The 11,214-nt window shown below is 39.1% G+C and overlaps 1 protein-coding gene across 7 annotated transcripts in view; it reads left to right on the top strand.

Annotated features, from left to right (window-relative positions):
* gab1 (GRB2-associated binding protein 1) overlaps positions 1-11,214 on the top strand; it is a 214,673-nt gene continuing 203,459 nt past the window's right edge. For 2 of the 7 annotated variants that reach the window (XM_072256162.1, XM_072256161.1), the window contains exon 1: positions 6-521. In XM_072256162.1, the coding sequence (XP_072112263.1) occupies positions 450-521 (72 nt within the window). In that variant the 5' untranslated portion in view covers positions 6-449. Of the gene's footprint in view, positions 522-11,214 lie in introns of all 7 variants that reach the window. The other 5 variants (XM_072256163.1, XM_072256164.1, XM_072256166.1 and 2 more) reach the window with 4 other exon arrangements.

The raw sequence follows: 11,214 nt of genomic DNA, 5'->3' as shown, positions 1-11,214 counted from the left end.
GATAAACTACAGACCCCACAATTCCGTGTAATAATTCCTTTCTCCTCCTCCTGGAAAACGTCACGTAGCGTCACGGAGCAGTCGGATCGGTTGGAGTCGGATACTTTGTTGGGAAAGTCTGGAGTTGAACTGCTCGCGGGTGCGAAACTGTCAATCATCCCCGGAAGAGTGGTCGGGCCGCAGTGGGGCACCGGGGCACAGTGCGCACCGCATTATCATCACTCCCAGTACCACCATCTACGGTACCAAGTACGCTTTCTTATCGCCGATCGCTGAGCAGGGAATTGGACAAGAGAACGTGAGAAGGAAGGGAGGGAGAGAGAACGAGCGCTGGAGCGAGTGTACCTGGGCTGTACTGAGAAGTTGGGTCATAGTTCCTGGACTGTCTGAGGCACGATTCTGGTTTGCTTTTTGCCCTCATTTGTCGCGCTTATAAGCCGAGTGAGAAGATGAGCGGCGGCGATATTGTCTACAGCGGCTGGTTGAGGAAGTCCCCACCGGAGAAAAAGTTGAGACGTTACGTAAGTTTCTTTAACAAAAACACCAATTCGAAATATGATACTTGAAATATATCTAAATTAAAACGGGAAGATTGAGATCCTGTGGGAAAATATCAAAGTTATTTTGAAAATTACATGTTGCATTTGGATATTTCGATGTTTGGATACTGGCTATAGAATGCACTGTGTTTCACTATTATTAACTTTGTTCGTATGCAAACTAGGACCTAAGTTACTGTGTGAACTGTTTTACTGAGGTCCAACTGAGAAGTTGCCAGCGTTGGCCGAATGTATGGAGTTTTGTTTTTGGCAAATCCACCCCTTTTGGATATTAGACGTTCTCTATTGCCTCGCGTTTGATTTGATACTGAACTATGTTGTATTTTGGTCGCTGAATTTGCTTTAAAATCATATCTTTACTATAATGGTTTTCAGGGGAATATTTGCTGAATTAAACAGACTGTTAAACATCAGGTTTCCAGTGAGAGACACACCCATTAACTTGTCCTTAGTATATTTGAGGGAGAATGGGTGTTGATGTATTTTACTGCAGGTACAATGCCAAGAGACGTGGAAGATTGATGCAGCTGCTTGTTACGTGTGGAAACCCGAGGCATGTCTTCTTGCAGAGTCATGGTTCTCTCATCTCCAAGGTGTTCTCTCGTTGACAACAGTGTCTGAAGTATTTTAATAGGCTGCCAGGTGAATCTTAAGTTGCAAAAGGTGATGGGAGCTAGGCCGTTTAACTTGAGGGAAAGAATAGCCTGGAATATAAATTGCAGGATCCAAAATCTCAGGATTGAAATGCACTTTATTCATCTGTAGAAAAGTATAATGCTTGAGGTTTGCGACTCTTCAGGTTTTATTATTTTTTTCGGCAGTTGATCTGTTTGTGTAAGTGACAGTTAGTAGTCCGATTGTCACGTGGAACGTTGTAAAAGAGTTTTATTGCAGGTCAACAGGTTTCGAAAATTCAAGTGCGCAAACTTTAGCATTCTTTAGTCTACAGACTTGCAAAGTTAATGAGCTAATTATTTACTGCAGCTTTAGAAAACATTTTTTAGGTTGTAGACTTTAAACCGTTCTTGGTTTTTGTAGTGGCTTCTCCACTTCTGTTTAAAATGATTGGTACAGAAGACGAGAAAGGCAAATAAAAAAAACTGCTTTCAGTAGATATTTGAAGCAGTCGCGGAATAGCACACAAAACCAACCATCTTTTGAAGTGTGCCGGTTTGACAATACACTTCTTTACTACTACTATGTCGACTCAGTATTTTCCTTAGTGTTTACTAGTTTAAGGAAAGTATTATAAACTAAGAAAGAGATTTGGTTCTGGTTCCGTTTTAGTAAGCCTTGGCTATTTAAAAGTTTCTCCCCATCTGTTACTTGTAGATTTAATTGCTTGCAGAAGACAATTTTTTGCTATTGTGCTGGACTATCGAGGCTTTTAAAAGTGGAGCCCTCCAATTATTCAGACTACAGGACTGGCTGAAAGTGAGCATCCTTTTCTGATGTTTCTAGATGCCTTTCTTGTAGGAGGTGAACTTAAGTCAGTGACGTTCATGCAAAATAAATTGTGTGCCCTGCTTTGCATTAGGCAACCAAATGAAAAGAAGAACCCATATATTATATAAACACACGAGATTTTGCAGATGCTAGAAATCCAGAGTAACACACAAAATGTTGGAGGATCTCAGCAGGTCTGACAGCATCTTTGGAGAGGAAGGAACAGTTGATGTTTTGGGCCGTGATGATCCGTGAAGATTCTTGATGAACAGTCTTGGCCCGAAACATCAACTGTTCATTCCTCTCTGTGAATGCTGCCTGACCTACTGTGAACACAATGTAACAGCTTTACCACATCCAACACAGGTACTGTACTTTTTTCACAATGAATAACTTCTGAGGAATAGTGCTTGATCAAGTATACACAACATGATGGACAAAATGATTACTACATAGTTTGTTTGTGGAGTTGATTCGAACACAAATGTTGACCAAGGAATGAGGCAAACTCCGTGGCTCTGCATAGAGCTGCTGAAACTTTTTATACCTGTCCTAAATGAAGCAGGAAAGTTAAAGCTTAAAACTTGCAAGAAATACTGAGGTCTGGTAATGTATATCAAGAGGTATTTTTCTGTTCAGATGCTTCCCGGTTTGTTATTTTCAGTTAACCAGTATCTAACATTGCTTTTTGGCCCTTCAAAAATATATTGGACAAAATTTTTTTTTGTGTTAAGCAAAAACTTGAGCTTTAAACACTGTTGTGAAATGCAGTTGGCACTAGCATGCGAATTGTACTGCAGTGAAGTCATGTGTTACGATCCCTGGAAAATGGTGCTTTAAAAAAAACCTAATGTTTTAGACTAGGACAGCAGGGCTTTAAATGAGTTTGCACTTATGTCGGGTGCTAGGAGTGCAGTCTGAGCATCTGGGAGCCAAGACATTTCCAAACTGAAAATTTAATTTAGTTCACTTAAGTTAATGGTCAATCCATCTCAAGCATTTTCTGAACCTCGGGCAAAGTGCGGTTGGCCCTGTGAGATGTTGCCAAGCCTGTCTATCTTGATTGTTGATTCTAGGCCAAGGTGGTGGTGTTTAAGTCTAGTGACATCTGTGTGTCTTCATATCAAGTGCCTGGGAGTTGCTGTAATTGTGGGACTGTCCACTGTGCGCCATCAAGGGCCCTGCCCGGATGGCATATCCAAAGAAGCAAATTCTTGCAATGCTGATCGCTTCACTCTGCTGGTCAGGCAGCATCTGTAAAATAAAAGAAACAAACAGGTTTTTTTTTTCAGGATCCTTCGTCAGAACTGTGGAAGAGAAAAGATAAATTTTCACTTGCAGAGATGGTGTCAGCTGACTGGGTGGAACAAAGGGTATATCTCTGGGATCAAAGGCTGTCCTGAGTGTTTCCGGTAATTTCTGTTGTTATTTAACACATTTGCATTGCTGGGTTGTTTTGAAAATCCATGACTTATTTTAGGCGACGATTTCTATCACAGAGTCATGTTAAGAGTTGTTAGGAAAGTAATTAAAGTTTGGTTTCAAGTGTATTTTAAACACTTTACAGGAGTAGAGCGAGAAATAGAGATGGGGTAACTGAACAAAAAGATTCCCCTGCTAAACTTTATGGGGCCCAGACAGTTTGAGGCCTGGCCACCAAAGATATACATAAGTAATTGGGAAATTCAAGAAGCTGATATTGAAGGAACCAACTTTCTTTGCAGATCATGGAAACGGAAATTGTAGGTAAAAGAAAAACTAGAGTCTCGTAGACTATGGTCAGATGTGCTGATTGCTAGATTGTAGCTAAAGTCACTGGTATATATCGTGAAATTGTTAGTAGCAGTACATTGCAATACATAATAAAAACTAAATTACAATAAGAAGTATATAAAAATCTATATGTATATATGTGTGTGTATGTGTGTGTGTATGTGTATATATATATATATATATATATATATATATATATATATATATATACTGAAATAGTGTTCATGGGTTCAATCTCCATTCAGAAATCCAATGGCAAAGGGGAAGAAACTATTCCTGAATCATTGACTGTGTGCCTTCAGACTCCTGTGCCTCCTTGATGGTAACAGTGAGAAGAGGACATGCCCTGGGTGATGGAGGTCCTTAATGATGGATGCCACCTTTTTGAGGCATTGCTGCTGGATGTTGGGAGGCTCGTGCCCATGATGGAGCTGACTGAGTAGATAACTTCCTGCAGCTTGTTTTGATCCTGTGCAGTGCTCCCCTTCCATACCAGCCAGTTAGAATGCTCTAAACAGTACACCTGTAAAAAATTGAGAGTGTCTTTGGTGACATACCAAATCTCCTCAAACTCCTAATGAAATATAGCTGCTGTCGTGCCTTCTTTGTAACTGCATCAGTATGTTGGCCGCAGGACAGATCCTCAGAGATGTTGACACCCAGGAACGTGAAATTGCTCACTCTGTCCATTTCTGATCCCTTGGTGAGGACTGATGTGTGTTCCCTCATTTTACCTTTTCTGAAGTGCACAATCAGTTCTTTGGTCTTACTGACGTTGAGTGCAGGTTGATGCTGTGACACCACTCAACTATCTGATGTATCTCGCTCCTGAACGCCTTCTCGTCACCCTCTGAAATTCTGTCAACTATAGTTGTGTCATCAGCAAACTTACAGATAGCATTTGAGCTGTGTCCAGCCCCACAGTCATGGGGAGAGGGGGAGGGGGAGAGGGAGAGAGAGAGAGAGAGAGAAAAAAAGAGCAATGGGCTAAGCACACATGCTTAGGTGCGCCAGCGTTGATTGTCTGCGAGGTGATGTGATTTCCAATCCGCACAGACTGTGGTCTTCGGTGAGGAAGTCAAGGATCCATTTGCAGAGGGAGGTATAGAGGCCCACATTTTGGAGCTTTTTTGTTCAGACCTGTAGGAACGATGGTATTAAATGCTGAGCTGTAGTCAATAAACAACAGCATGACATTAGGTATTACTATCGTCCAGCTGATCAAAGGCCACATGAAAAGCCAATAAGATTGCATCTACTGTAGACCTATTCTGGCGATAGTCAAATTGCAGTGGGTCCAGATCTTTACTGAGACAGGAGTTAATTCTAGCTATAACCAACCTCTCAAGGCACACCGTCATTGTAGATATGAATACAACTGGATGATAGTTGTTAAAGCAGCTCACCCTGCTCTTGAGCACTGGTATGAACATTGCTCTTTCAAAGCAGGTGGGAGCTTCTGACTGTAGCAATGAGAGATTGAAAATGTCTTTGAACAGACCTGCCAGTTGTTTGGCACAGGTTTTCAGAACCCTACCAGGTACCCCATTGGGGCCCGTCAACCTGCAAGGGTTCACTCTCTTGAAAGATGATCTGTCTGTGGCCTCTGAGACAGAGGTCACAGGGTCACTGGGTGCTGCAGGGATCCTGACAGCTGTAATTTTATTCTCCCTTTCAAAGTGAGCATAAAATGTTAATATTAATGTGAAGACCAATCTGTATTTCTTGAGCATTTGTGCTTGCTGTTTCACATAACATTCTGAACTTTGAGGATTGGACTCTTAATGGTGAGACTGGGGGCAGCACTGATTTCTTTTTCCCCCCAAAGCCCCCATCTTTCACAGCACAGTGACGAGAAAATCACGAGGTGGCAAAAGCAGGAGGAAGTACTGAAAAGGAAAAGTAAAATTTACAAAAAGATGTAACTGCACATCTGGTTTCAGTCTGATGTGTTATATGCTAGTTCCTTGAAATGTTGGTGTCAGCAGTTTTTCCACTGACACTGCTGTTAGCATTAATGTTAATGGTTATGGTGGTCTGACAGCCGAACCAGTGATTTCTCTTTGCTGTTGTTTCACTTTTAATATTGTAAGGGAGTATTGCTCTTTCTCTTACAGTAGGTGAACAATATACAAACGTGGACTTCTTTCAGTCTCTCACTTTCAAGTTGATTAACTACAAGTGGCAAATGTAATTTCTGAGAACTGCTAAGTGGAAAGGTCATTTATGTAGGAGTTCTGATTATCACAAGATTAATGATGCAACTAGGTTCATTTTAAAAATATACTGATGTCTTCTTGAAGCCACTCTTGATATCATCTGTTGCTAGTCCTCCTTTATAGTTCAAGTTACGTGAAGGAAGCCAGAGGTTGGTTATGTTAAATTCCAGAATTTTCCTCTGAGATCGGGGGTTCAAAAGTATCTTAGTTTTATTGGTTGGATACATTTCTGTCTGTAGGTTTCTTGTATGAGCTGAGACTGCGGTGAAATAGGCTGATTTGAATGATGTGTTGGCAATTTGATTTAAACTTTATTTATTCGGAGGTAGTCAGGAGCAAGTTAAATTAGTAGATTTTTCTGCCCCAGCCATTGATAGGGTTATCATCTTGTCTTGATTAACGGGAGGGCAGGTTGATTATCTCTTATCCTAAATGCTTAGGGACGACAGTGTTTTGGATTTTGGAATATGTCATAAGATAACTTGGGATTGCCATCATTCCCAACCCTGAAGTTATGTGCTAGTCTGTGTCTTACACTTGTTCATCGCACCTAACAGTACAAATTATTACATGCCATTAGTAGAATGTGTGCAGAGTAACAACAACATCAGGAGAATTTCTCAATCAGCTGTTGAGCAGCAACACAACAGCGGGATCTCAGTCTCCACCTATGCTGCTGTGTTTTGATTAAAAGTTACTATACACTGTTATTTGTATTTTACTATTTTTAGGGTTTTATGTAAGGTATAAAAACAATCAGCATTGTAGACTATTTCTGGTGTTACATTTTTTTGTGATTAGCAGAGGTTTTAAAAATTTAATGCTGTGCTTTTACTTAAATCTCTGCAACCAGCCTCCTGAATATTCACGATTACCTGTAATTTTCAGTTCACTGTGACAGATCTTTGCCTGCTTCATGATCAGCATACCATTAAGCGGCATATGTTCACTTTGACACTGACAAGACATGATTGTGATTGCCATTTTTTGCTTTATACATTGTTTTTCTATTGCTCATTAACCTTGGTTCTGTACATGCCGTGGTACCGTAGTAGTTAATGTGGAGCTGTTACAGCTCAGTGCTCTGGAGTTCAGAGTTCAAATCCGGCTCCATTCTGCAAGGAGCCTCTCTCTACGGATTGCTGGGTTTTCTCCGGATCCTCTGGTTTCCGCTCACAGTCTAAAGACGTGCGTGTAGGTTAGTTGTTTCAGAATCAGGTTTATTATCACCGGCATGTGAAATTTGTGAGTTGTCCCATTAGGGTTAATTAGGTTTATTGGGGGTTGCTGTGGCAACATGGCTCGAAGGGTCAGATAGGCCTATTCCGTGCTATATCGCTAAATGAGAGTAAAATAGCATTTGTGAGGTTACTTCTCAGAATTGTCCGCGGTGCGCAGTGACCTCTGCATCGCCTGGGAACCTTCCCAGCGTCTTGTGGAGTTTTCTATTTGTGGCGTCATCTCAGTGCTCAAAAATAATTTGGATTTTGGAGGCTTTCAGATTTTGAATTTCAGATAAGGGGTACTCAACCTATTTTGGATATTAGTTCTTGTGTTCAGTAGTCTGGATCAGGACAAACAAGGGGCCTTTGTCTAACTTTGCAGAGAGGTCTGTAAACAAGAGTCAGTTGGATATGATTTCAAACTGTACTTAACTAACATGAATTAATGTTTGGTACATGTTGTCTTGATGTCAACAAGATGCTTCAATATGGTAAGAATTAAAGCTGCATTTTCATGTTTGTTAATTTTAGTCCTGGAACTCCTCATGATTCATTGGCTGTTAGCACTGAGCAATGCAAATGATTAACAATTATCATTACATGCTTGCAAGAAAGCTTGCATAAATTTGCAATGCCTTTCATAAACTGATGTTCATGATATTTTTCTTGAAATTAACATTTATTCAGTTTCTTTAATATTTCTGTATTTCAGTTGTTACCATTTTAGATTTTGAGCCATTGTATGTATTTAATTATGGTTCTGACTGCTAACATGTTGATAAAGATTTTACCTCAATCCCCTATCTGTTATTTATGAAATTCAGTACATGGTGCGAATATTTCTTTGTAGTCATTCTTGCTACCTACTGTAGGTGGCGTTTAATTGATATTTTCAGTATTAAATATGTCACACTGTTGCACACACAATAGCTGCACTTCCAGAGTTTCATGCCCTGCTATTGCACTGTGTGGCCACTGGGTCTCAGAAACTACTCGCTCCTTCCAGAAACTATACAGCATATTCTAATTTTTTTTTAAATGTTACTTTATAAAGTTCAAATTAATGGAAAGAAGAATTCAGATATTGCTTACACAAGAAAATCTGCAGATGCTGGAAATCCAAAGCAACACACACAAAATGCTGAAGGAACTCAGCAGGGCAGGCAGCATCTGTGGAAAAGAATACAGTTGCCGTTTTGGGACAAGGCCCTTCAGCAGGACTGGGAAGGAAGAGGGAAGAAGTTCCTTCTCCCCAACTTCTTAGTCTGACTCTTTTCCTCTTCCTTTTCAGTCCCGATGAAGGGTATCAGCACAAAATGTCAGCTGTTTACTCTTTCCTGTAGATGTGGGACTGGGAGAGCAAAATTGATCCAGAAATAGAAGGAATCAGACAAAGCATTGAAGGAGGTTTTGGAAGGCATGTATGCAAATGTATATAACATGTAATTAAGGTTTGTAAATTTCAGTCAGAATTTCCCACACGTGGTTGTATTATAGTGCTGGTAACAAGGGAGCTCATTCAAAAGATGGGAGGAGTGGGGACTTATTCTTGGTTACAAAAAGGTATTCAAGAAAAAAGATGAAGGTGGCAGTAGTGCTTTTTAAAAAAAACAGGATCTATGTTTGATTTCTTGCAACCCTTGTTCTCTGCTGTATATTTGATGTCATTGAAAACTTTGTGGTTTAACACACACTAATTCTCTCGCCCATCACCAGTATTGCTGACTGATCCACACTTATCCCCAGTTAAGGAGCATTGTCTTTATTATGTCTTTCTTGGCCTTGTTGCTTTAATGTTCTTGGGCTGTACAATCCTAAGGTATACACACTCCTTCATTTCTGACTCCATGATTATCTCTCAAAGTTAATCCTTACATCGCAGGCAAATAAACAAGGATCTTGCTTTTCAGTCTCCTCCCTCTCATTCTTACTCTAACTTCTCACAGATCCTTAAAGTGCCCCGCTTTGACTATAAATATTTTGTCTCCTGCCTTCTGTCTAAATTGTGTTCACATTTGTCATATATCACTATGTTAAAAGAGATAAATACAAGCATTGTCATTGTGCTGTAGAATTAGGCATACTTTGTTTTGGGCTGGGATTTTACAAGGTGAGATCTTGTATTAAAGGTTCTGGATTTCTCAGCAATTTCCATGTTCTCCCTGGTGTTTTAAGTGTCTATCGCATCCTGAGTAGAATTTCACATAATTCTCGAACTGCTTATGTTTAAATAGGTGCTCAGCTTTTAGACTGGTATATTGATTTGTATTCTATTCCATCTCATAAGTTGTGCTTTAAAGTGGGTCTTGAGACATATGGCACAAAAGAAGGCATTTAACCCAGAAGTTCCACTTTTTTTTGGTCCAGGTGACCCGTCTAGTTCAATCTCACAGTAGCCCATGTAATCTGTTGAAACCATCATCTGATTTCCTTTCTAATAGAAGCTCAGCTACATCTTGAAGAGCTGTGTTGACTGTTCAAATGATCCCTTTCAGTTCTTTAGTTATTTGAAGTTAGTTTCAACATTTAGCCTCTTTTGACTGAAGGAATCAGTTTCTTGCTAACCTTGCCATTGTTATCATTCATAATCTTGAAATTCTGTAATGTATCACCAGTAACATTGGTTAGTTCCTTTAGTGATAATACCAAATCCTCTACGTGTAACTGAAGATGGTGTGCTTCTACTCCTGAAAGTGAAATTGTATTCTGGCACGAAACTGAAACTTTTTTCCTATTCTCTTCATTTGCTTGCCAATTTGTCCTCTTAATTCTGCCCAATTTTATGTGGTCAAAGCAGTGTCAGTAATAGCTCTGACATGATATTGTCCGAATTAGTAATTGTCAGATTTTGCAATAATTAAATTAGTTCATTGGTCAACAGCAGAACATTGTCCTCCTTTAGTGGAAATTATCAAAGGCAATATCCTCCAATGTACCAGTAAGTGAACATATTGCAAAATACCCAATCTCATGGAGGACTCTTCAATTTTAAAACCTAAACTGGATTCCAACTAAAAATGTAATTGTTCTTTTAAAATTTAAAAAATTTTTCAGTTTTATTATCACCAGCGGGTGTTTGAGAAATTAGTTAACTTAGCAGCAGCAGTACAATGCAATACATGATTATATAGAAAGAAAAAAAACAAGTAAATTAATTACAGTAAGTATATATGTATATTGAATATATTAAAGATGGTGCAGAAACAGAAATGATATATATTTAGAAAAAGTGAGGTGGCGTTCATGGGTTCAATGTCCATTTAGGAATCGTATGGCTGAAGGGAAGAAGCTGGGTGTGTATTACCAGGCTTCTGTCCCTTCTGTATTTTGATGTTGTAGCAGTCCATTTTCAGCTTTGATATAGCTTTATGGCAGTGATGTTGAATATATTCCACAATTTGCAAGAAGTTGTAAAAATTTTTTTTGCTTTTTAGAATGACTGTTTTTTTTTAGATGTTGCATTGTACCTGTATTTCTGACCTTTCACATTAAGGAATGTCAGTTTGTTTACAGTAGTCTGCTTGATCAGTCATCCTAAGATTTATGAAATGAATTCTTGAATACAGAAAACGTGTTGGTCAGGGAGTAGAATATGCGTTTATTTTCAACATTTTACTTCTCTGATTGTTTTTTCTAGAACCATACAATTGTTGCATTCTATCCTGTGGCTACCAGTTCATTTAAAATTTCAATTTTGCAAACTTTTGATGTGCTTTAGAGAATGTTAAGCAGACTATTTAAATTGTGTTCCATTTCCTGTGATCATGGATGTGTGAATAACTTGAATTTCTGTCTTTTTGATGTGTGCTTTCTCTATTCCCAAAAATGTGTTGTCACCATTGAGGAATGCAATTCATTTTTAACTTATGCCATGTTATATTAGCATCATTTATTTTCTTCAGTTTGATTTTACACTGCATAATATAAGGCTCCTTTATTCTTGGAGACCATTGACACGTGCTCAGGAAATAAATTCAACCAAAGTGGTATTTT

Source organism: Mobula birostris, chromosome 4, assembly GCF_030028105.1.
Source record: "Mobula birostris isolate sMobBir1 chromosome 4, sMobBir1.hap1, whole genome shotgun sequence".
NCBI classification, from domain to species: Eukaryota; Metazoa; Chordata; class Chondrichthyes; order Myliobatiformes; family Myliobatidae; genus Mobula; species Mobula birostris.
This window is presented reverse-complemented; position numbering and strand designations above follow the sequence as displayed.